Source organism: Medicago truncatula, chromosome 6 (assembly GCF_003473485.1).
Source record: "Medicago truncatula cultivar Jemalong A17 chromosome 6, MtrunA17r5.0-ANR, whole genome shotgun sequence".
NCBI lineage: Eukaryota > Viridiplantae > Streptophyta > Magnoliopsida > Fabales > Fabaceae > Medicago > Medicago truncatula.
The window spans coordinates 3,907,597-3,932,905 of NC_053047.1; the positions used below are offsets into that span (position 1 = coordinate 3,907,597).

The 25,309-nt window shown below is 32.0% G+C and overlaps 4 protein-coding genes and 1 non-coding gene across 7 annotated transcripts; 2 read left to right on the forward strand and 3 right to left on the reverse strand.

The window, feature by feature from the left end:
- Positions 1-1,872: 1,872 nt before the first annotated feature.
- LOC11412299 (uncharacterized protein At5g39570) lies at positions 1,873-5,157 on the reverse strand. Of its 2 annotated transcripts, XM_039835119.1 has the most exons (3): positions 4,647-5,157; positions 3,954-4,505; positions 1,873-2,220 (listed from the first exon to the last, which is right to left on the reverse strand). In XM_039835119.1, exons 1-3 carry the CDS (start codon positions 5,100-5,102, stop codon positions 2,134-2,136), a joined length of 1,095 nt encoding a protein of 364 aa, XP_039691053.1. In that variant the 5' UTR covers positions 5,103-5,157; the 3' UTR covers positions 1,873-2,133. The 2 variants fall into 2 exon arrangements, with proteins under 2 accessions (XP_039691053.1, XP_003618539.1); XM_003618491.4 differs by having other exon boundaries at positions 3,954-5,157.
- Positions 5,158-6,914: 1,757 nt separating this feature from the next.
- LOC11414917 (pectinesterase 31) lies at positions 6,915-9,736 on the forward strand. The gene is made up of 6 exons (XM_003618492.4): positions 6,915-7,212; positions 7,399-7,503; positions 7,816-7,893; positions 8,560-8,747; positions 9,091-9,264; positions 9,426-9,736. The coding sequence occupies exons 1-6, from the start codon at positions 6,970-6,972 to the stop codon at positions 9,586-9,588; spliced, it is 951 nt and encodes a 316-aa protein (XP_003618540.1). The 5' UTR covers positions 6,915-6,969; the 3' UTR covers positions 9,589-9,736.
- On the reverse strand, positions 9,508-14,140 carry LOC11407683 (G-type lectin S-receptor-like serine/threonine-protein kinase At4g27290). 2 transcript variants are annotated; one of them, XM_039827172.1, is made up of 9 exons: positions 13,165-14,140; positions 11,901-12,689; positions 11,686-11,802; positions 11,429-11,586; positions 11,138-11,348; positions 10,790-11,027; positions 10,560-10,710; positions 10,050-10,357; positions 9,508-9,643 (listed from the first exon to the last, which is right to left on the reverse strand). In XM_039827172.1, exons 1-9 carry the CDS (start codon positions 13,643-13,645, stop codon positions 9,631-9,633), a joined length of 2,466 nt encoding a protein of 821 aa, XP_039683106.1. In that variant the 5' UTR covers positions 13,646-14,140; the 3' UTR covers positions 9,508-9,630. The 2 variants fall into 2 exon arrangements, with proteins under 2 accessions (XP_039683106.1, XP_024641405.1); XM_024785637.2 differs by having other exon boundaries at positions 9,614-9,747; positions 10,030-10,357; positions 13,165-14,138.
- A 3,390-nt stretch (positions 14,141-17,530) lies between these two features.
- On the forward strand, positions 17,531-19,966 carry LOC11414476 (uncharacterized). Its single transcript, XM_003618495.4, has 5 exons — positions 17,531-17,766; positions 17,860-17,946; positions 18,456-18,605; positions 19,025-19,225; positions 19,686-19,966. The coding sequence occupies exons 1-5, from the start codon at positions 17,596-17,598 to the stop codon at positions 19,788-19,790; spliced, it is 714 nt and encodes a 237-aa protein (XP_003618543.1). The 5' UTR covers positions 17,531-17,595; the 3' UTR covers positions 19,791-19,966.
- Positions 19,967-24,611: 4,645 nt separating this feature from the next.
- Positions 24,612-24,684, reverse strand: TRNAA-UGC (transfer RNA alanine (anticodon UGC)). The gene has a single exon. It is a non-coding gene; the product is annotated as a tRNA-Ala (tRNA).
- Positions 24,685-25,309: the final 625 nt, after the last annotated feature.

Genomic DNA, 25,309 nt, shown 5'->3' on the forward strand with positions numbered 1-25,309 from the left:
ATTGAACCTGAAATCTTTTGGAGGAGCACACTCTAAAGTCTCAAGTCAATACCAATAGACCAACCCAAATTCATGTATATGTTATTTAAAAGATGTTAAAAAATCTTGATAAAATATTGCATAAACAAAACTTTTATTTTTTAGTGGTTCAATTCAAATTTTGTGTTGTTTTCAAAACTGAATCAAAGATTGTATTCCAAATATCTTTATAGTTCTCTTTCAAATAGTGATTTTTCATATGGATGAGTAAGTGATGATCAAACTTATATACCATAGGACTCACACTGCTTACCCTTTAAACCATGCCAGTTTAAACAAGTGAGGGCACACCAAAAATTCCAGTTTGGTACTTTATGCAAAGGCAATGTATAAGTTCTATGCATTTGTCACCGGAAAATTCAGGCATTGCATCTTACAGTAAAAAGGCATTCTAATTAATATATTAAGAAGGCTAAAATATGGTTTTGGTCCCTGCAAATATGTCTCGTTTTGGTTTTAGTCCCTGCAAATTTTTTTTGTTGTTTTTGGTCCCTGCAAATATGTCTCATTTTGGTTTTGGTCCCTGGCTCCACTTTTGTGATAATTTGCACACGTGGCACATGATGACTGAACCATTTATTAGAGAAATAGTCCCTGCAAAATCTTTTGATTTTGTAAAAGGTCCCTGCAAAATATTTTGTTTTTGGAAATAGTCCCTGCAGGGACGATTTCCAAAAAAATAATATTTTGCAGGGACCAAAAACAACAATTTTTTTTTACAGGGACTAAAACCAAAACGAGGCATATTTGCAGGGACCAAAACCATATTTTAGCCTATTAAGAACATATTTTTCCTACAACTTTCAAAAGTAAAAATAATTGACTTTATTCCCTCGTTAATATTTCAAATCTCCCAGACTTTGGCTCTCAATTGTTAACTCTCTATTTCCACCTTCTGTTACCTTGCTCTTCTTCAAAATGCATTGTCAAATCACAAGATAGAATGAAAACATTGTATAACCCTATAACTCAGACTGTAAAGTATTGTTTAACTGTGTTGCCCTCAGAGTGCATCTAATACAGGGGGATGCTAGGGTGGATGAGTGAAGTAGGTCATCCACGGTGGGCGAGTAATGTGAACCGTCGGATAAGTGATGTTACGATACACTATCAGTAGAATATACATCTCTCTATCCATCATCTGTCTATGTTTCTGCTCCCTTTCTCCCAATTTATTTTAGTTACCAACTTTGGAATTTGAATCTTCCCTTTCTAAGATCTTATGTTACTATCATTATAGAAATATAAAAAGTTTTGATTTTTCATACCCCCAAATTGTCCATTAAAAAATATATTGGAATTCCTACCATGAATCCTTGTTGTAGAATCCCAACTAAAACCTATTGACTTCTGTGTTTTCTTCAATTAAGTTCAGTGATTCAACAATGATGAGTATCTTGTCCGGATCAAGTTATTCTAGATCAATCAATAGTCATGGATAATATGATCAAGTATTTATCTGTGATGGGAAGAGAGGGAATGTAAAGAGGATTTGGTTATGGTGTAGAAGGAAGAAAGGAACGGGTAAAGCATGGAAAGATGACAGAGATGGTGGAAAGAGAGAGAAAAGAAATGTATAACCTACTGATGGTGCATCATAACATCACTCATCCAACAGTTCACATCACTCATCCACCGTGGATGACCTACTTCACTCATCCACCCTAGCATCCGCCTCTAATACAACCTTAATAGGTTAATGTTGCTCTTAAGCTTTATGTTTTACATGACCTAAAATCACCACACTCATATTTATTCTTTGGAATGTCTTCATATATCAAATTAAATATTTAAAAAGCATAGTGCATCAGTGGGATGCATTAAGAGGCAAAATCAGACAAAGTGTTTAATCAAATTCAAACTTTTCCAAACAGAGATAAATAGTGTAACACAACAACTCAAACATTAGGGATATTATAACAGCTGAGAAGCCAAACAGCAATACATTTAGTTTAGACAACTAGTTCTGAAAGCTCAAGACTTTTCATAGTATGGTCCAAACAAGAAGGAAGATATCACACTACAAGTCAACCCTTTATTTAGTAGGTAATTATGGGAAGACTTCCATTCAAACAGCAACGACGGTCATATTGTTTACTCGTCATCATAACTCTTGTGATGGTGACTCTTGTGGTGATGCTTCTTCCTCCCCTCATCATCATCGGAGCCATCATTTCCTCCCTGCGTGGTACGAAAACATCATTCAATGAATACCAACTCAAATATTTACAATTCCCGAGTAAAACATTTTACATTGCTTGCAAAATCCATAAAATGCACATTGTTGGAATGTTAGGAAATAGAAGCACTGCATACTACAGATAGAAATATTTGTCACATTAAATGTATAAACCTTGCACAATTAAATGTAGTGACTCACTAACAAAAACACTAAACATTAAAGCCATATATTGCTTTGAAAACTAATACATGTACTTAGAACTTTCATGTATGAGGAAGCCATTGAAAGGATATAATTTTGTAATAGAAATTCAAAAGTTTCATCGAACAGAGAAATATTTACTAAGAGACCGCGAGCCTAAAAGCCATGTTTGTATCGGCAGAAAGTGATAGAATGGAAGGGAATGGTAATAGGTTTCATACCATCCATTTCACCTATCAAGTTCAGATTAGTTTCATTAATGGAATGATTTGTTAAATGATATTTGATAAAATGAATATGTTTCAGTTCAGCCTATCACCCTTGATAATTTCACAGATTTATCAGAGTAAGATGGAAAAGTTTCATTATCTTTTTAAACAGATGTGCATCAAAGTAATCCACTCAAACTCAATTATATCTACTTAAAGAAATAATGCAGCTAGCGGGTAAAGTTTTCTAACTGTCAGTGTAAACAATAAAGTTGACTGAGCTTTAAGCATCTCAAATCTATGACACTAACATGCTATGTATTATATATTATGGCAGAAATCATATGATATTCAGCAGGCATTTAAGCTGCGTGGTAAATGGCAGATAACGGAGTGTAGCGTCTGACAAGAGCTCAAAATAGGGAAACAATACAAGAAGATTATACCATAGTATCATACACATAAAAGCTCAAAATAGAAGAATAATCAAATTAAAGTCATATTCAGAACTAATAATCGAAGTTCATTGTTATCGATTGAGGGCATACTCATCAAACTTTAACAAGAGCTTCACTATATACAGTTGCTATGAAAAAACAGGGTTCGTTTAGTACCTAGGAGCCACTACGAATGTAACTATTGTCTGCATAGCATTTAAGAATTATGCACTAGGATCATCTGTTTAGACAAATGTTTACTCAATAAGCACATAAAAAAATGTAACTATATAAGAAAAATGAATGTTCCTACAATTGAAGAGAGTGTGGAAAAACTCTACAAAAATTGTTACTACAACCAAAGAGGGAACAAGGAAAACTCCACATATTTCCATCAACAATTGTTTGAAACTTATGAAAATAAAAATAACTTTATGTCATGAGACAAATGTAAAAGAACACTACACTATAACAAATTACCAATTAGTTCACGCAATTACACTATAATAATGATTTATAAAATGAATCATCATCATCATCATACATATAATATCAGAGTGGGGCACACTATTAGTCTATTAGTCAAGTGGGGAAATGCCATTTTTCTCAAGCATTCAAAGTATACCAATTTTGTGATTATTAATTCAAAGCAATGTAGTCAAACTCTATATCCTACCTAGGATTGGAAGGGGTTGTAACTTCTAACACAAGGATCATAACACAGATGATAAGATGCTAGCGAAGGGCAAAACTAAATGTGTACACACTCACACAAACACACACATGAAAACAACATCATTATATAAGAAGAAAATAATCTCTAAATTAGAACAATAAACTATGTCAATTAAAAATTCATAACCATAGATACATAAGAGTACTCACATATTTCTTACGACCATATCCCTCATCATCATCACCACGCCTCTCAGAACCATAGCTCGGTTTCTCCTCATCATCACTCCTTCCATAGCTAGTTTTCCTCCCATAGCTTGGCTTCTCCTCGTCATCACTCCTTCCATAGCTAGGTTTCCTCTCATACTCAGTCCTCCCATAGCTCGGCTTCTCCTCATCATCACTCCTTCCATAGCTAGGTTTCCTCTCATATTCACTCCTCCCATAGCTTGGCTTCTCCTCCTCATCACTCCTCCCATAGCTTGGCTTCTCCTCCTCATCACTCCGTCCATAGCTAGTTTTCCTGCCATAGCTCGGCTTCTCCTCCTCATCACTCCTTCCATAGCTAGGCTTCCTCTCATACTCACTCCTTCCTCCTCCATACCCTTCTTCCTCCCCATAACCACTCTTCTTCCTCCCCGATCCATACTCCGATTCACCACTCTCATACTCATTCTTCCGCCCATAACCCTCACTCTCCTCCTCATTCTTTCTCCCACCATAACCAGACCCATATCCAGATTCTTGCTTCCTTCCACCATAACCAGACCCATAACCACTTTCCTCATTCTTTCTACCATATTCAGACTCCTGGGCCCCACCATATCCTGACCCATATCCAGATTCTTGCTTCCTCCCACCATAACCAGACCCATATTCACTTTCCTCATTCTTTCTCCCATACCCAGATCCATATTCACCCTCCTGGGCCCCACCACCACCATACCCAGATCCATATTCACCCTCTTGCTTCCTCCCACCATACCCAGATCCAATTTCAGATTCTTGACCACCATACCCAGATCCTTGTTTCCTCCCATACCCACCACCACCATCACCAGATTCAGGGTGAAAACTAGAAGGTGCAGGTCTAGGTTTCGGTCTCACATAGCTACTATACTCAGTAGCAAGAGCTTCATCACCATAAGCAGAAGGTTGAGCATAAGATTCAAATTGAGGACGATCATAATCAAAATCATTGTTTGATGAACCTGATGGGTAACATGTTTCATCGGAAGGTGGAATTGGTCTACCGTAGGTAAGGTGAATGTCGTATCCACCACCGTATGGTGTTGGATCGTATTCGTCGAAATCATCGACACTTTCGTCGCCGTTTCCGCCACGAGTGAAGTATGACATTGTTTCTTGATCGGTTTTTTTGGTTCAGCGAATTGAATAAGGATGATGAATTTCAGGATCTAAAGTGTTATTTATACTTGTCTGAGAAAAATCAGTGGTTGAAAGTTGAAACTATCTCTATTGGACAAGTGGCGAGGATCCGTCGTTTTCGTGAGTTTAACTCAGTTGAAGTTGATAGATACACTGCGTGGATGATATGAGGTTCAAACCCCGACCACCACAAAAAAATAATGGCGAGGATCCATAGTAGTTTGGATCCCAGAACGTTTAAAGAGTTACAAATAGTCCATAAATTTACGAAATTTTAAAATAATATTCGATTGTGCACTTTGATCAAAATAGTACCAGGTTAGTGGAGTATAGGTTGTTGTTACTAACTGTTGCATTGCAGGTTAATATTGATGATGTCTAGTCTTGGGTTTCGAATGCAGTACCAGGTTATAAGGTCCGTGGTGCTTACCACTCTCTGTTGGCCGACTTTGCATCCATGCCTTTTGCTCCTTTAGTTGATGCGCCTAACATTTGGAGGAAAAATGTACCGCTTAAAGTTTCAGTTTTTGTTTGGCGGCTTCTCCGTGATAGATTGCCTACGAAGGATAATCTATATCGGAGAAGGATCATTCAGGAAGATGCTCAGTTGTGTGTCTCTGGTTGCGGGATGATTGAATCGAAGGATCACATTTTCTTGCATTGTGATGTTTTTGGTCAGATTTGCCAGTTGGTTCATCTTTGGTTAACCCTTTAACCATCTCAGATCATTATCTCCAGATCGGTATTTCTTTAGGTATCGCTAAATCCCGGTGCTCCTTTATGTCTTTAATCTGGTTTGCAAGCACTTATGTAATTGGGAAGGAAAGGAACGCTATAATCTTTTGTGCAAAAGAAAGCACTCCATCTCAAGAAATTTCACGAAGATGGTTTTACGTTATAAAATAATAGAAAATCAGTTGTGTGGCTTTAATCCGGAATTAGTGGAAAAAAGGAGCATGATGTGGTGTTCGGTCGGGATGGATTCGCGAGACATTTTCTCGTGATATTTAACATTATTCAATTTGGATACTCTATTTCTTCTCATTCTCTCTCTCTCTTTTTTTTTTTTTTCATTCATTAAGTTGTGTATAAAATATAGAGATAGATGTCCCCATGAGCTTAACTCATTTGGTATGGGTAATGCAGAATATGTGCAGGGGTCGGGGTTCGAACTTCGGACTCCCCACTTATTCATCTTTAAGGTGAATTTCTCTAACTACTAGGCTATTTGACCAAAAAAAAATATAAAGATATCAGATATGTACAACTCGGTAAAAGATAGAGAATGAGAGCAATGAGAGGATCCAAATCCTAAGTTATGATATGATAAAACTCTTCTTTCAATTAAAATGTGATTGAAGGTTAAATTTTAAGGCAGAGATGTGAATCTTCTAATGAAATTATTAGAAGTACATCTTAATTATTTTCTTGAATAACTCAAATGTTGATTTAGAATCAGATCCACAGACCTTGTGTGTCTGTCATTCTTTCAAAGCTAAATCTGAACGATAGCAAGTGATTTTGAATTTAGAATAAAGGTTAGAAACAAATCCTTAAAAGCTAAAAAGAAATTCCAACATAAGATTTTGTTAAAACCACCACAAGGAACATAAAATTTATTAAAAGAAGAAAAATAATCGGAACATTATTTTTATTTTTTTAAGGAAATCGAACATTTTTTTAGAAGAGCATAACATAACATTTAAGAATCTGTCCTTAGTCCTAGATTCTTTCTCTCTCTGCGTTTTGTGTCCGCTACGAATCTTATTCAACACTCATAACAATTCACAAACACAACATACAAACAATAATATTCACACAACAAATATTACAAATAATGGCACCTTTTGTATTGACAGTGTCACAAAATGGAACAGGAAACTACAGAACTGTACAAGAAGCTATTGATGCAGTGCCGCTCAGAAACACACGCCGGACGATCATAAGGATATCGCCGGGAATCTACCGGCAACCACTTTATGTGGCAAAGACTAAGAATTTCATCACTTTCGTTGGTTTGTGTCCTGAAGATACCGTTCTCACATGGAATAACACTGCCAATAAAATTGATCACCACCAAGTAGGTTCATGCATTTTCTTAATGTTATGTAGCGTCGACACTTCAAACTATTAAATCGTGTACGGTGTCCCCCATGTGGTCGTGCGTGACACTGACACCACACCAACAGCGTCGTGTTTTGAGCTTCGTAGGTTTTCCTCGTTTGAGGAAGTGGGTATGTGATTATTGTGTTTTTTGTTGCTGCAGGGTTCAAAGGTGATAGGGAATGGGACTTTTGGTTGTGGAAGCACCATTGTGGAAGGGGAAGATTTTATTGCTGAGAATATTACTTTTGAGAATTTTTCTCCTGAGGTATATGTTAGTGTTTTCTGAATTCTGATGGTTTTATCTAACATTTATATCGTGAGAAAATACGGCTGATGCGGTCGAAATTACATTTGCAATGACCTCAAAATTTGACATCGACGGTGCAATTGTGGATGTGTTGCAATTTAAAACTATGGTGTTTTTTAATTAGCATGTTTCTTTCTTTCTCATTGCTTTGTTGGGTATCAAAGATTTGCCAATTTTGGGAGAATTTCCAATTTTCAAGGACAGAGATCAATTGGCAATTGGAATTTATTCTATTATTACTAGTCATAGATCATTTTTTTTTCATGGCAGGGTTCAGGGCAAGCAGTGGCAGTTAGAGTATCAGGAGATAGATGTGCATTTTACAATTGCAGGTTCCTTGGGTGGCAGGTAACTTTACTCTCTTGAGAAACTTCTTAAATTGTTTTATATTGTGATGTATGCATGTTGAATTGTTAAGAAGAATTTGCTAACTTTCAATGAATTCATCTTTGCTTTGGAGACCCTTAAATATGCATTTGATTAAATGAATTCTGTGTTGGATGATATATCCTTGTGTAAGTTATAGACGAGATGTGATTACAGAGTTCGAGCAATTGTGCCTACGTCTCTGACTGCAGAGTGGTTTTAGTACCTTTCGATTATTCAAGCTTGGGATTTACATAGTACAAATTGTGCTTAAATACTACAGTCTTTACAAGATTATTCCATGCGACGACATGTCCACTTATCATTAAACTATGAATCATACATACCCAAAAAATCATACTTGGAAAACTAGACGGTCTAATGTGTAATAGCAACGTCCTTTTGTTTCATTTTCGGACAGTATAAAAGTGAGTTTGAATGAAGAAATTTTATGAGGTAATGTAATTTTAGAGGGTAATTAAAATTCTTGAATCTAAATTGCATTGTTTAGATATTAAATTTGGATAATTTTGTAAATGAATGGATTTCATGAAATATTTTGCTAAATCTAAATTTATGGAATTTCAAATATCATCTCAAAACTAAGAATTTGCAAGGGAATAAACTTATTCGTTGTTTATGATGCAGGACACACTTTATTTACATTCTGGCAAACAATATTTGAGAGATTGTTATATTGAAGGAAGTGTGGACTTCATTTTTGGTAATAGCACTGCCCTCTTGGAGCATTGTCATATCCACTGCAAGTCTGCAGGGTTCATAACTGCACAGAGCAGAAAATCTCCACATGAAAAGACTGGTTATGTATTTTTGAGGTATGTGACCATGTCTAGAGTCGTCTGGTTACAATCTATGAAGCACCGACACAAACACAAATAACATATGCGACATTCGCATACCATTTAACCCTAAAGTGTAAATGGTATGTTACCATGTGTCCATGTCTAGTGTCATGTAGACACCGGTAATAGTTTGCGAAAATGGAACTAATTGAATATAACCACATACATATATGTCATGTTAGAGTCAGACAGTGATACATATCTGATATCAGACACGCCTTCAATTTAAAGTATTAATGCTACTACATAGAAATCTACTTATATGTTCCAGGCCTTTTGGTTCATTACATCATAGGTATTTTTCATATAATTGCAGATGTGCTATCACAGGCAATGGAGGAAGTTCATATGCATATCTTGGAAGGCCATGGGGACCTTTTGGAAGAGTGGTCTTTGCATTTACTTACATGGATAATTGTATAAAGCCTGCAGGTTGGAATAATTGGGGAAAAGTTGAGAATGAAAAAAGTGCTTGCTTCTATGAACACAGGTACATCATTTCTGCCTCTATCTTTGTATTACATATCTCTAAATATAATCCCTATTTATAAAAATGTTATAAATATAATTTTAAATAACAAATATATTTTAAAAAAAAATATACCCCTAGTTAATATTACTGAATGCAATAATTTTGTTTAAAAATTACAGGTGTTTTGGACCGGGTTTTTGTCCCTCAAAACGAGTGAAATGGGCTAGAGTATTGAAGGATAAAGAAGCTGAGGAGTTTCTCATGCATAGTTTCATTGATCCAGAACCACAAAAACCTTGGCTTGCTCAAAGAATGGCCTTAAGGATTCCATATTCTGCTTAGAAATTGTGTTAAGGATACTTGACACATGGATATGAATGTGATTCAAAGTGTAAACCTAAAATAAAACCCAAATTTTAAAAAGCTTTAATATTTTCATATCGGTACATAAATTTTTTATTCCACATATATAAATACGTAGTAAAATCTACCACGAGTGTTGTGTAAATATTTAATTGTGTTTTCAAACTTGTATCATATGGACTTTGGCATACCCGGTACATAAGCTATACTTAGTACGTAATCCTAGTCAAAAATATTTCCAAAATGTTACCTTAAAGAAAAAAAAAATGTTTATGTAATCTCGTAGATATGTTTGGATACATGAAACAAAGACAAAACAAGAGATTATAACAGCAAATACACTCTAACAAGGGATAAAACCTTCATTGAAAAATTAAGCACAACCTAATAACATATATACATTTCAAGTTGGAAAATGATGTCTTGCCTCCATATCCTACCTTGCAACTATCTCTGTGATGGATAATTCATTAGTCGAAAATAGTTCATGATTCGCAAGCGAAGAATCTAACTCAGGTGTAACATCTTTTTCGGTGTAAAATCCAGGAACCTTTGGCTTTGGCAATAATTTTTCACCATTGATCAGCATTAGAACCACAGATGAAATTTCTGGCCTATCTTCTGGTCTTTGTTGAACACATAATAACGCAATTTGTATGCATCGAACGACTTCTGAGGGTGTACATTGTTGCCCTAAACTTTCATCCAATAGTTCCAATGCCCTCTCTTCTGTCCATAATCTCCATGCCTATAATGGTAAGAATCATATTAGTGAGTAAGCAACGATTCGAGTATTGTGTTTGATTTTGCAGTGTCGAAAGTTGATTTTGAATAAAACTTTTTTGTGAAGTTTATTTCGGTTAATAGTTGGATGTAAAATGATTTATGGATGACAAAAGTAAAACCGAACATTGACTAAATAAGCAAGTTTGTGAATTCAATATGCTTACATATCCAAGAAGATAGTTGGAATATTCTGAGTCTGAAAAATCTCTATTCTTCTTTCCGGACACAATCTCCAGTACTATCACACCATAACTAAAGACATCTGATTTCGTTGAGAAATGTCCACTCCTAGCGTACTCTGGAGGCATGTAACCGCTGAATATATAATTTTCAAAGTACGTATTACTCGACGGTGCAATAATCAAGAGCCATAATCGAGTAGAAACTAACTTACTATGTTCCGGCCACCCTATTTGTGTTTTCCTCAACTTGCTCTCCGAAAAATGTTCGAGCCAAACCAAAGTCTGATATTTTTGGATCCAAATTTGCATCCAGTAATATATTGCTAGCTTTTAGATCTCTATGGACTATCCTCAGCCTAGAGTCACGGTGAAGATAAAGAAGTCCCCGAGCAATACCATTGATAATGTCGAAACGCTTGATCCAATCTAGTGACTTCCTTTTAATTTCATCTAGTCAATTAAACACATTTATAGTAACACTTGCGGTCGCCATGATTTTCGTAAAATATAAATTAAAAAAGTTATCGCGAATGTTTAGAATAAATTGTAAAAGCTCTAACCAAAAACAAAGTAGTCCAAGCTTTTGTTGGGCATGTATTCATAGATCAGCATTGTTTCTCCTCCTTCAATGCAGCATCCAAGAAGTTTGACAAGATTACGGTGTTGAAGTTTGGCAATCAACGCCGCTTCATTTTTGAATTCCTGCAACCCTTGTCCAGACTTCTTTGAAAGCCTTTTCACAGCTATCTCTTGCCCATCTATCATTGTGCCCTGAAAAAAAAAAAAAGTGATATTGTTAGAAAGTATTTAACCAAAGTAGAAGAAGTAACTGATTTGTTTATTTAGGTCACCTTGTATACCGGTCCAAAACCACCTTCTCCAAGTTTGTTATTGCTCGAAAAGTTTTCGGTGGCTTTAACCAAGACGGACAAATCGAACGTTGTTAAATCAAGGTCTTCCTTTCTTTGTTTAGTATTGAAAATTTTGCTGCAAACCTTTCTTGCAACACCTATTTGATTGGTTGGATATATGAAAACATTATGACACATATTTTGTTTGATATATTTTGGTATCTACATTAGATTGTAAGTTATGTAAGTGTATATACCTGGATTTTTCATAATCCATATGGATAAAAATGTAATTAATCCAAAAATAATCACACCAAGTGTGATTCCTACTATCTTATTCTTGTTGGTTCTGTGGCCATCTTCTGCAAGTTGATCTGAAAGATAAACAACATGATTAGTTACCAACTTCTTAATAACATTTGTATCATTATGCATTAGTAACTTCCTTTGCATTAAAATAAAAATTGAGTACCTAATTCTGAAGGAGGGATTCTAACATAAAGATCTTGTCCCCATTGAGAGAATTTCCTCACATCTATCAGATTATTAAACCATATCAGACATCCACTTCCTCCGTTACGTATATCAATATTTGCATACGCTACACACGAACTATTTCTCAGACACCACTTCCGGCATTCCTCAAGATTCAACGTCTTACTAAACCATGACGAAGACGTGTCTGGCACTTTCATGAGTGTGTATTTCAAGAAACCATCTATGTAACTTGAATTCTTCTTTTGTATACAACCATTCGACCAAAATGCTAGATTCCATTCTTCAGGAAACTTAGGAGCATATCCTTTCATGCATTCACAATTTGAATGGTTATTACCATCAATAGTACATACAGAATTTGCACCACAAAATGCATATATTTGACATTCATCTAAGCTTGTTGACAAAACTTGTCTTATGCTTGATTGACTTGTCCAAAACAAATTCTGAGGTCCATAAGGCATTAATTTAAGTACACTGAATATTGATCTGTCAAGAAGTTGGTATTCATAGTACACTTGTTTTTCATTGAACACAAAAAATTGTGACAATACAGAATTTGGACCTGGTGATCCAGCCAAAGAATGACCATTCCATGGCCCTGATCTAAATATTATATCAGATCCATTGAACATAATTACTTGTGGATATCCTCTAAGATCAACTCTTGTAGTAAATTCTCCCTTAGCAGGATCATCAACACTTTTCCAAGATGTTATAAATCTTTCTAGACCAGTTTCTAAGTCCCATCCAAGCTTCATTCCTAGCATCGATGTATCACAAAAATAATCAAAACTCTCACTGTCATTTTAGGATGGATTCATGCTTTTGACGCTATGTTATGATTAGAAATGAAAATAGGTCAGACCGACAGACAAAGGTCTATGGTCTAGAGAACAATAGGCTTAGGCCAGACTTTGTTTTATATAGACAAGACCAATGGTTTTTTAGAAACCTATTTAGCTTAGGATGCAAGCAAGCCATCGGAAAAGTCTATTAAGTCTACTTAAGTAAATATAAATATTATCATTATTATTATTATAAAATTTGTACTTTGAGTTTAATCTTGCTAACATTTTATAGAATTTAAACATATGACCTACACCACTCACCACTCGAATGGTGTAAACTTTGTTAAGAAGATAGTGTGATAGGCTTTCAAATCTGCACACATGCCAGTTCTTTTTAGGTTGAGTTAGGCTTAACTCAAATTTTACGAGAAATAAAAACAAGAATACCTGGCATCAACGTATCACCGGGATAATCAAAACTCTGCCACAAAAACACATCTTTCTCAGTTTCATGTCTATTTTTCACTACAAGATTTCCAGTATCCAAGAGCTGAGCAATTGGAGTAGTACTATTCCATGCTATGCTTGATGCATTAGAAGACCAAATAGTGCTATTTACATCATTGAGAAGCATTAGAATTCCCTTTTCATTGAGTGTCAAAACTCCTGAGCTATGTTGTAGAGGTTTTTCTTTGTTGGCTACCCATACAACTGTTAAAGGGGACACATTCCTATACCATATACCTAAGTATCTTAATCTTCTTGTTGAATTTTGAGGGCTAAAGAAACCCACTTCAATAATTCCATTTGATGAAACTAAAGTCTTACCATCTTGGATAGATTCACCCACTGCTAAAGTGTCTAGTGAAGTGGAAGCTCTTATAGTATAGGAAAATATTAAGAACCAAATAAATAATAACATTTTCATGTTATGCACCAAATAACTTGATTTTGTAGAACTTTTGATGAGTTGTGTGGCTTTAGATTATATGTATAAGATGTGTCAAGGACCTTAGAATTGAAGTCATGTGTATCAACATCAGTTCAATGATTTGAGGAGAAATTTTCAACTCTAGGAAATGTATTATGGTTAAATAAAGAGTCTTATGAAAGAAGTGATTAGACTCAAATAGTTAACGAGTTTCATCAAAGGAAAATCGTTAGAAAAAAGTTCGATTTTTGGATGGAGTCATTCTTGGTCAGACTTAACATACCTCATGAACGAATAAACGAACTTCAAATACCTCTTTTACTAGGAACCCGAAGGTTAACACACCAAAATAAAAACAAAGGGTCCTACAAATAAATGTATGTACATCACTTTAGTTATGATTTTTTCTCATTGTTGTTGTTGGCAATTAAAGACTTGGATTTGGTTGTCTCTTAAATAGATCTGCTGAATACTAGGTCTACTAGCAAGTAGTAACGACTTCATCAACGACTTTAGGTCCTTGAGCGTGGTTTGGGGAAGACTTAACCATTGTAATTAATGATGATAAGAAATTTGGGAGTTCTATCTTCATGCACAACATCATGTTGAATAATTATTTTTTGTTAATTCACATAATCAATTACTATTAAAAATTTAGGTTACGTTGATAAGGGTCTTTAGGACATCCGTTAAAGAAACAAAAAAAAAAATCGTATTGAAATGTATATTTTTATACTTTTAAGAGATTGACTACACACATTCTAATATAATTTTATTATATTTGTCTCAGTGCATTTATAAGGGATTTCTTAAAAATTAATATTAATATATTTTTTACAAAGTCATTATTGTTACTTTAACTTCCAATATAATTATAGGTCGATATTACTAATTATTCCCTCCGTTCTAAATTACAATCATTTTAGAGAAACATTTGTCCTAAATTATAAGCATTTTACAATACTGATAAAATATTAAATGCTAAGTTTTTTAATATACTGTCTACTATTTATTACTCGTTTATCTTTCAATTATTTAATTTATCTTTTCTATATTATCAATGAAGAATAATTGTATAAAATAACTTATAATTTCTCTTTCTCTTACAATATTAATTATACATAATTTCTGAAAAATGATCAAAACTTCGTATAATTTGAAAGAGATGGAGTAGCTCGTAATTTTTTCGATCAAAGAAAGGAAGAAAAAAAAAATGAAGACGGACGGTCTCATGAAGGTGTCTCTTAAAGCATCGGCCAACAAGAGATGGGACACAGCCAAAGGAATAACGTCAACAATGATGTCAAGAATCAGATTCATGAATAACATTTTGGCACTTTTATACCTTTTTTTTACAAGATAAAATCAACTCAAAGTTAGATACTTACCACAAGTTTTTCTTTTATAAAATATAAAATTTAAAAAAGTTTTTTCTATTTTAAAGGAGAGGAGCATGTTAGGTGTCTCACCTGAAAAAACGGGAACTCATTCTTTTCTTTTACTCTAGACACTGTTATCTCTATCTCTATATATATGTATGTACTCTAAGGTACACTTTGTTGTTACATTCATAATACTTGCATATCCAAGAAGATTGTTGTTACATGAAGGGTCTGAAAATTCTCTATTCTTCTTTACGGACATAATCTATGGTACCATCACACCATAACCAAAGACATCTGATTTCGTAGAGAAACGTCCACTCCTAGCATACTCTGGAGGCATGTAACCGCTGAATATATAATTTTCAAACTAAGTATTATTAGACAATACAATAAGGATCCATAATAAGGTAGAAACTAACTTACTATGTTTCGGCAACCCTATTTGTGTTTGCTCAACTTGCTCTCCTAAAAACGTTCGAGCCAAATTAAAGTTTGACATTTTTTGATCCAAATTTACATCTAGTAATATATTGATTGCTTTTAAATCGCTGTGAATTATCCTCAGCCTAGAGAAGCAATGAAGATAAAGAAGACCCCGAACAATGTCATTGATAATGTTGAAACGTTTGATCCAATCTAGTGACTTCATTTTGATGTCATCTAGTCAATTAAACATGTATGAGATTTAAAAAGGAAATATTTGTTTATTTTAAAAGATAAGTAAAAAATATTTTAAACATTTAAAACATATAATATATTTACTTTAGTTAAATTCGCTATGTGAATAAAACATGTGAATAAGATATAATGTGTTTAAATTATATTTAGCTCATTTGGTATGAACATTGCATAATATATGCAGATATTGGATTTTGAACCATGGACATCCTCCTATTTCTCCTTAAAAGGAGAATATATAGTCACTAGACTACTTGATCAAACAAAAAAGAATATAATTAAAAAAATTAAAATATGTTTAGAACTTTATCTTCTCTTATTATTTTAAAAGACGAAGGATATGAACACTCTCTTTTTAACACTTTTTCTAACATTCACTTTCTTATTTGATCAAACTCATGTGAATCACACACTTTAAAAATAAATCTCTTATAAATGGTGAAACTCACATAAATTTCATCCAATAAAAAAGTAAATGTTACAAAGAAATTGTTCTTAATATTTCTGATTTTAATAAAAATTGATTGATATATGTGATTAAAAAGCTCAGATCCCGTTGTATCTAGAGAAAGCATTGTATTTAATTCCATATCTCCAATATCAACAGCTACCAGTAATAAGAATCTACCTTATTTCCAACAAAATATCATCATAATGTTTCTAGTAATCAAATTGATATATGTGATGTGATCCAAAGCTATGCCACACCATGGTTAGGCACCGTTCTATTTCCAAAAATTATCTACACATGGTGAGTTTATATCACATATATCAAAAGAAGTATATCTGTTACTAACATTTAAATTAGCATGCCAATCTTCCTTACCACAATACTCCTTAAACAATGCATTACTACTCTTCTTAATCAATGATTTTATATTGTTAACCTTCCGCAAGAAAGAGTTTAATATTTTGAAGTTTGGTCGAAAGGTAAATAAAGTCCGATCATAAATTGAATTATCCAGTAATTAAGTTCGTCAGAATACTCCGTTATTTAGTAGAAATTATTAACTATTTAAGCACAATGATTTCTTTATATTATTAAGAGTTTAACTAAGAATAATTAAGGAAATTTGGTGGTGATTAGTAGATGTGGTCCAATATGTAACTCTTCTCTAAGGCAAGCCAACTATGATATACCAAACTTGCAAGCATTTGTGGAAGTAATGTCACGATACCGCCAACCTTTTTTTTTTTCTTTTATAAAATACCAAACTCATAATTAATTCTTTAAAGTTATAAATATCACGTCATCACCAGGAATAAATATTACGTCATCACCCTTAAAAAAAATTCATGTTATCAAAATACAAAACTCTAAAATTATACATAACAAGGATTAAAAAATATTATGGTGAATTGAACTTGCTCTAGTAAATTAATAAAAGACCCAAAATTTTCCCCAATACTTATGATATATAATACTTTATGATAATTACAAACTTGGCAGTCAAAATAAAATTGCAAACTTATCCAACGGAGGTTGCATAATAATGCACGTTTGTCAACTGATTTGTCATCCTTTTCAATCAGAAAAAGTGACAAGTGGCCAATGAAATATAAATATCTTGTTACATTCTAGTTTATTGTTCTACTAAATAAAATCACCATTATTTTAGAGAACATCCTAAATTAAAAAACTCAACCTAATATATCCATGAAATGTCAATTCAATGACAAGAGTTTAATCTTGAAACTTTAAGAAACAAATTTGAAATTTCCCAAAAAGCATTATAAGATAAACATAAATGATAAACATAAATTTCACATGTATATAAATTAATTTATTGTCTTTTTTTTTTTTTTTTTTTTGCATAAGTACCTTGTCCTATTGAGAAGGAAAACTTTATAAAGCTAAATATTTCATATTTCATCAATCATATTATGGCAAGCATTAGTGTGGTTCCTTGGCAACCCTTATTAGTACAAAAGAAGCATATACTTAATAGTCATTTTCATACAAAGAAAACATCATGTTCAGTGATTAGGAATGAAAAAACATCCTCATTCAGCTATAGAAGCATTGCAAATGTTCCTTTCTATGAGTTACCAGGGGTATATTATCAAAGTTTTCATCCTTAATTACCATCTTCATCTTCCAATCCAAACCAATGATTCTAACATAAGTTTTTGTGATTTTCTTTGCAGGCTTCATTTGATCAATATATGGATGATAGACTAAGAGTACTCAAAGCAGTGTTTCCTGAGAAAGGAAACTCTAAACAGCTCAATGAGGTACTTTTTAGGGAACTATGTGTGTGATTGATTATGTTAAATTTGTTAAAGTAATATGGTTTTCAATTTCGATCGTGTTTACGCTGCAAACCTTTATATGGCCGTAAAATGCAACCGATGAGTCCACAATTGCAGCTATGATGACGTTGTGGAGACATCTAAAACCTTTATATTGAAGCCGCAATTACGCAATTTAGAATCATATTATGACACTTTTAGAACTATATGTATGGTGATCTATAATTTGTTAAAGTTATAGAACTATGTGTATGGTGAACTATGTTAAAGTTTGTTTTAAATTATGGTTACATTGCGAACTTTTATATTACTGTAAAATGCAAGAAAAAAATGTGGTCGATGTTGTAGCAATTGCCGTTATGATGCGAAAACCTCTAAAATTGTTATATTGCGGTTGCAATTGTGGTTCCGGACGGATATTTAGAACCATATTGTGTCCCTTAATTAAGGCTAATGAGTACTATAAGAAACTATTATTTGTATGTATGCAGGAAGAATGGAGAGTTGAAATGCCTTCTATACAATGCTTCATCTTGAAGGTTCAACCAAAAGTAGATGTAAGGTTAAGAATTAAGTCTAATGGAGAAGACTATCCATCTCACGTTCCTCATCACATTAGCAAAATTCTTGAGCTTCATTTTGTAAGCACTTTCATTGGAATATATCTAAAAAATTTAACTTCTTTTTGTTAATTTCTTTATGTGATCATTCTTATTTCATTTTAAGATAGAGTTTAATTTAAATAGGAAAAAGATAGGTAGACATCATTTTTCATACATTTATTATGTATACCCCATGTATTAAGGGTATTTGAGTAATTTTACATCATATTATCATCCCTTTTCATCTCTTCTTTCAATGTTTTTGCCACGTGTCACAAATGTGTGTGGGTGTAAAAGGGTGTATGCCACCTAAGGTGGTTCATGTATAAGAGCTCTTTAAATACACCGTTAGGGTAAACTCGCAAGCGATCAAAACTTTTTATTATCATTTCACGAATATAATTGATTGACGACGTAAAAAAAGTTACTGATGATGGATATCAATTAAATTCTGTCAGACGAGGTGGGAGCTCCAAGGACTCAATAGCTTATACAATGATCCTTACGACTTCAACTTAGATGTAAGAGGTATTATATATCCAGAAAGGAAAGGAAAGAGTAGTTGGCTCAAGAATCAAATGGAGATGAAGATAAACTTTACTGTTTCACCAACAATGACTTTTGTTCCTGAACATATCTTAAAAGATGCATTAGAGTTGGTATGATTTCTTTTCATTTCTCACTATATTAGAGTTTGTTGAACATAAAAAATATGAATACAATCAACCATATTTGCTTAAACTAATCTTAGACTTGGTTGGATTGACTTATAATTTTTTAGCTTAACTTTTGTTGAACAAACAAAAATGAATTATATTAATACTGCTATAGCAGTCCCCTCATAACAATTTTTGAGTTTAACTGATTTGACTTAATGGATAAGGAGTTGGAGGTCTGGTTTCAAACCCAAACAAAGAATTAAAATATTAATCAAACAATTAACTACTAAATTTTTTACAAACAATTTTCTAAACTATTAATCATTTTTTTATAATTGGTAACAAACATGTCATCTTTTCATATTATAATGGCTTATATTTAAGCACTTATATTATATACATTTAATAAAACTGTATATCCAAATAGTGGCTAAAGGTTATATGTTGATTAAATTAACAGGTATTCAAAACGATGTGGAATCAAATGAAGCAAGAATTTCATGGTAATTTATTGGCAGATTATAATAGTTTCAAGAGATACAAATCCAAGAAAAGTCCAGTCTAAACATGTTGTCCATTCCATTTGTTTACAACTTTGACAGCAATTGCTGAGGATGAATTTTCAGCCAATTGAATCAATGATGGATCATAATATTGTAATTCATTTTTCAATTGTAAATTAGTCCTGATTAACTGCAATGAATTCTTTGAAAAGAAAAATATGATTTTTTACTAGTGTAATTTTTTTTTTCAATTGCAAATGTCATTCATCTCAATTTGTTTGAAACTAGTGTAATTTTTTCGTTTGGTTTGCACAATATATGTTCTTAGAAGGAATTATTCTATGTTACTTCCAAATCACTTTAGAAATAATTCCAAAAGGACATTATTGGTTCTACAAATAGTGTGACTTCAAAAGGACATTTCAAATCACTTTAGAAATAGTTAGTGAAATGATTATTAATGTTACTTTTTTTAATGCGAATGTTTTTTGAAAATTTGATATCAGGTCTAAGGATCGACTAATTCGAGTGGTTCAATTCTACCATCCATTTATAAGAAACCCATTTAAAGTTAGAGTTAGAGCTATGGACTTAGATCATCGAAATTGACATTATGAATAATCGAATTTGATACTTTGAGATGAGCAAACTCCAAGATCGCAAACCAAATCACTATGCTAATTCAAACGAGTATTTTTAATGTGACGGTTAATGTCACTTTTTTATTAAATAATACTCCCTCTGTTTTAAAATGAATGTCGTTTAAGATTTTTACACACATATTGAGAAATGCATAATTAAAAGAAAGAGAGATGTTATTTTACCAAATTATCATAATCAACTATTTGTTTGTTTTTCATTAAAGAAAAAATAATACTTTTGAAATAGTATATATAGTATTAATTGAAGGGTATAATTGAAAAGAAAAAATTATTATTGCATTGGAAACTGAAAGTGATTTATTTTGAAACAATTTTTTTTTGCTAGAACGACATTCATTTTGAAACGGATGGAGTAATAACTTTCTCCATTTAAAACAAGGTTCTTGCTAATAAGTGCCCCAAGGGCATTGCTTAAGCAACTCAAAAATAGAAATTTAATCTTGAAAATACAAGTCAAACACATATAATAATATCATAAATACACAATTTTAAATGTAAAAGTGACTACTTTTAGATGCTTAAACAATACCCCAAAAATACTTGTTAGTATTTTCCTTAAAACAAATACTCGAGACTTTTTAATTTTAATTACAACATAGAACTTGCAAAGTATTGTAAGCAAGGAAAGGAAAATGTACTCAACCGATAAAATGAAATCAAGTACTCCCTCTCCTGATTATTACTCCATCTGTTTCAAAATACATGTCCAAATCAATCACTTCATATATGTCAATAACAATTTTGATCGTTAATATCTTTAATTATCTACAGTAAAAAATATAAAAATTTAATATTTTAAAAATATTTGTCGAGACAAATCAAACAACATCTTACATGCTAATAGTTGTATTTAACATTAGTTAAAAAGTATGGTCAAAGTAAGTCAAGTGAATAGTGCACATTGCAAAAATTGGACATGTATTTTGTAACGGAAGGAATATAAGCAAAACTTCACTTTTTAAATACATAAAATAATCAATGTTTCTAGTCTTTATTATAGACTAGATACATCAATTATTCAATGTATCTTAATAGTTAAGTTTTGATTATAATAGTGGCCGGAGCGAGTATTTCATGACCGTATTTCAAAAAAATATATATACTTAATCGTGGATGATGAATATTTGAGTTAGTATCCTCTCTATTTTTAGGTGTATCTTCATATCTTCAATTTGAAAAGATAAATATACATAGATTTTTTTTTTAGGGGAAGTATACAAAAACTTTACGTGTGGACAAGGTTGGCATGTTTGGCAAGCAATGTACTTTGATTAAGTGCTTTTGTCTGACTTTTTTTATATAACTATCAAGAGTATAAATATCGACACAGGTATTAAGTAAGTACAACTATCGAACAAGACATGTCAATAAATGTGTAGCGTGAGGTTTTAGTACGATAAAGACATTTGTTTTTGCAAAATTTTAGTGGTGTTGGATGTTACGACGATTGAATCAATGTCTTAGTTGTAATAGCTAATAAGGATATAAAGTGAACAGTGAGCTCCCACTTATGGATTGACATTTTTTTTTGGTAGTGATATGGATTGACATTTAAAGTTTTGAACTAGTTTTTAACATGATCAATCTCGATATAATTATTGGTTAGGTTATACATATTTCATGGTCGAACTTTGAATTATCAAATTTTATATGGTTAACATTAAAACAAATAAAAATAATATTAATTAGTAAAACATGGTTTCATTAGTTATATAGCTTGCTTGGTCTTGCTATGCACAATTATTGGATGTAGGTGAAGTTTGTTCATCCAAACATTGAAATTTGAAAATTTAATGTTATAATCGGAGTAGAACATAATTAACAAAAAGTCAAAAACCCTTTCAAAAATATCAATTTTAAACATTTTATGTTTAATTTGATGCAACTCCTATTACTCAAAGTTTTTGTTTTTTATCGAAGAAAACATAAAATTTTAAATAAAAAGGTGGAAAATGAGGAGAGGGAGGAAAGAAAGAAAAAGAAGTTGATAGAGAACGGAAACAAGTGGTGTTCTAAGAGACTTTTTTAAGAGGTTAAACAATGAAGAAGAGAGGATAAGTGGGAGAAAATGTGTGTATTAGAGACTTGAAATTTTTCGTTCATGGGTATAGGAGTATACTGAAAGTTTGATTCTAATGCAATTAGTGTAGGTCCATTGGTGTACTCAACATATAATTATAATATTGATTGAATATAGCGAGATAAAGCATTGATAAGCATCGAACTCTCAAAATTTCATTTTGAAGGATGGCATTGAGCTCTCAATTGAAAGTCATAAGAATGAAAGGATAAAATTGAAATGAAATGAAAACAATGGAGGACAATATTGAAAGGGCATGATAAAATATAAAAATTAGGGTTGCACGACTATATATATATCAAAACCGTGAATTTAATTTGGTCTCTAAATATGCGAGAAATTATCAATACTTGATATTTGCTTTGAATGAATTGTAATTAAAAACACGTCTTTAAATATTACACATTTTCAATATTATAATATTAATTTATACATAGGATCAATCACTTTCTTTTTTCTAAAGAAGGATCAATCACTTAGAATGTGGGAAGTGGGGGTCATATTTAAAGTATACCACGGTTAGGCCAACAAGGCTTGTGCGAGCACTTGCCCCAATTATGTTTGAGATTGTTTGAAATTTAATTTAATATACCAACATATTATCAGATATTTAATTTATATGCATGTTTACAGGTTGACTTAATTATAATTTTGATCCTTTATTTTTATTCATTCTCATAATTGATCCATCTATTTTAAAATTATCTGGTTTTGATTATTCTTTCAGATTTTAAACTTAAAAATGGTGATATATCATATTTCAATTGAAATTTTTAGGGAATTTTCTATTAATTTCATGATTTATTATCATGCCAGTTCATCAGGTTGTATGGTTCATCGTTAAAATATGTCACATTATCATTTAAAATATAAGAGGGCAAATTTCGCAAGTGAGTGAAAATAGATTACTAAAACTCTATTTAAAGAACAAAATGAAGAGATATTATGTATACGTATGTATATCTCAGAAAATAAAGGATTGTATTGAAAATATAGGAGAAGGTTTATATGATGGTGTATTTTTATTTGACAAAAAATGATATATTATAAGAGAAGGCTTATCTGATGGTATATCCTTAGTTCTATAAATATATTATATGAGTTCACGGTCCTTCTCGCTCTCAAAACTGAAGCTATGACTAGTTCAATGTTGATTCAATAAAATAAAATAAAACACAAGAAAACAAGAGTAAGTATCTAAAAATTCAACCCATGTTCATATTTCTTATTTTTTTTCAAACTAGCACTGATAAAATCAGAGTCTCACACATAGGGACGAGAAGAATCGAAAACTTATATTTTCAAAAGACAATGTAAATCTTTGTTGAGTATTTAAGTGATTGGATGTGCCAGTCCATTGAATTGACCATTTATCAAAGTTGTCCATCTTAAAATGTGTTTATATATTGCATCCAATAAGGTTAAACTATATTTCGTATCCCTAAAAAAATTATTGAATTTAGCTTTTGATATTCTAAAAAAAGTGGTTTTTGTTCTTAAAACAGAAAAGTACCCTTATTATTTTGATGGTGATCATTCTAATATGCGTTCATGTTGGTTCTAGTCCCTATAATACGAAAACAACATTAATTTTTTTTAGTCCATTTCCTAAAAAGACATTAACTTTAGTCCTTGTATAAAAAAACATTAATTTAGTCCATAACATATACATTATAGGATTAATTCAGTTATTAATCCTTATAAATATTCACAGTTTTATTTTTAGTCCCTTCAAAATAAAATCATGTTTTTTAGTCTCTATAAAATTTTCCATCAGCATTTTTAGTTTCTATAAAATTTTCCATCAGCACTTTTAGTCTCTGTCAAAAATTCCCATCAACAATTTTGGTCCTTAAAATGCTTAAGAAAAATGTCACAGGACCTAAAAAATGTGATTTTATTTTGTAGGAACAAAAGCAAAACTGTGAATATTTATAGGAACTAAAAACTTAATTAACTCTAAATTATATATGGAATAATTTTAGTATAAAAATGTTGTTTACCAAAAAAAAAATAGAGTAATAAAGACTACTTTATCCATAATAATTAATGTAAGAAGAAAATATCTCTTTTTTATGATAGAAGAAGGAATTTTAGAATATATACATTAATGGACCTTTATAAATGAAAATTCAAAAAAATGGAGATGCGGGGGATCGAACCCCGTGCCTCTCGCATGCAAAGCGAGCGCTCTACCATTTGAGCTACATCCCCATTCTGATGTTGTTTCTCCGATTCATTATATGTACATATTATAAAGTCGATGTTAATTTATGTAGAACATTACACGGACAATCATATTTTTTCTGATTTCATTCATTTTGAAATGAAAAAAAAAAAAAAAAAAAAATCTGGAAAAGTTGATGTCATTAAAATGGTAATATAACACTAATTAAAATACATAAGCAATTATATATTTTAGATGATCAAGTTCTTTCGTTTGATTTTAATATTTGTAGTCTTATGTTTTTTTTTTAACAGCATTCGTAGTCTTATGTATTGTTTTACCGTAGACATAATCTGTATTATAACTTGTGAAATTTGTCATGTTTCTCCATTCTTGTCCTATTTGTATCTTATATATATACAGTACATTAGGTGAGATATTCAATTAATTTAAATCAGCTTTTTTGCAAAATAAATGGAGAAAATGTTTAAATGGTTTTATAGAAGCTATAATAATTTCTTTGCCAAGTTGAAATTATTTTATGCACCTTAAGAGGTTTGTTATATAACCTCTCTATGAACAACTTAGAACAATATATATTTCTCAGTAAGAAATGTAATTCTCTTTTGTAGAAAATGATTTCAACTGAAAAGCTTCCTAAACTATAAGGAT

What these genes read in the sequence shown, in the direction of transcription:
- LOC11414476 (XM_003618495.4), top strand. Translation starts at nt 17,596, where the DNA reads ATGGCAAGCATTAGTGTGGTTCCTTGGCAACCCTTATTAGTACAAAAG. An exon ending in ACTCTAAACAGCTCAATGAG is followed by an intron (nt 17,947 to 18,455) that starts GTACTTTTTAGG and finishes GTATGTATGCAG; the next exon opens with GAAGAATGGAGAGTTGAAAT. An exon ending in TAAAAGATGCATTAGAGTTG is followed by an intron (nt 19,226 to 19,685) that starts GTATGATTTCTT and finishes TTAAATTAACAG; the next exon opens with GTATTCAAAACGATGTGGAA.
- LOC11412299 (XM_003618491.4), bottom strand. Translation starts at nt 5,102, where the DNA reads ATGTCATACTTCACTCGTGGCGGAAACGGCGACGAAAGTGTCGATGAT. An exon ending in GATATGGTCGTAAGAAATAT is followed by an intron (nt 2,221 to 3,953) that starts GTGAGTACTCTT and finishes CGTACCACGCAG; the next exon opens with GGAGGAAATGATGGCTCCGA.
- LOC11414917 (XM_003618492.4), top strand. Translation starts at nt 6,970, where the DNA reads ATGGCACCTTTTGTATTGACAGTGTCACAAAATGGAACAGGAAACTAC. An exon ending in ATAAAATTGATCACCACCAA is followed by an intron (nt 7,213 to 7,398) that starts GTAGGTTCATGC and finishes TTGTTGCTGCAG; the next exon opens with GGTTCAAAGGTGATAGGGAA. An exon ending in GCTTGCTTCTATGAACACAG is followed by an intron (nt 9,265 to 9,425) that starts GTACATCATTTC and finishes TAAAAATTACAG; the next exon opens with GTGTTTTGGACCGGGTTTTT.
- LOC11407683 (XM_039827172.1), bottom strand. Translation starts at nt 13,645, where the DNA reads ATGAAAATGTTATTATTTATTTGGTTCTTAATATTTTCCTATACTATA. An exon ending in GTTTTGGACCGGTATACAAG is followed by an intron (nt 11,349 to 11,428) that starts GTGACCTAAATA and finishes TTTTTTTTTCAG; the next exon opens with GGCACAATGATAGATGGGCA. An exon ending in CCAACTATCTTCTTGGATAT is followed by an intron (nt 10,358 to 10,559) that starts GTAAGCATATTG and finishes TTACCATTATAG; the next exon opens with GCATGGAGATTATGGACAGA.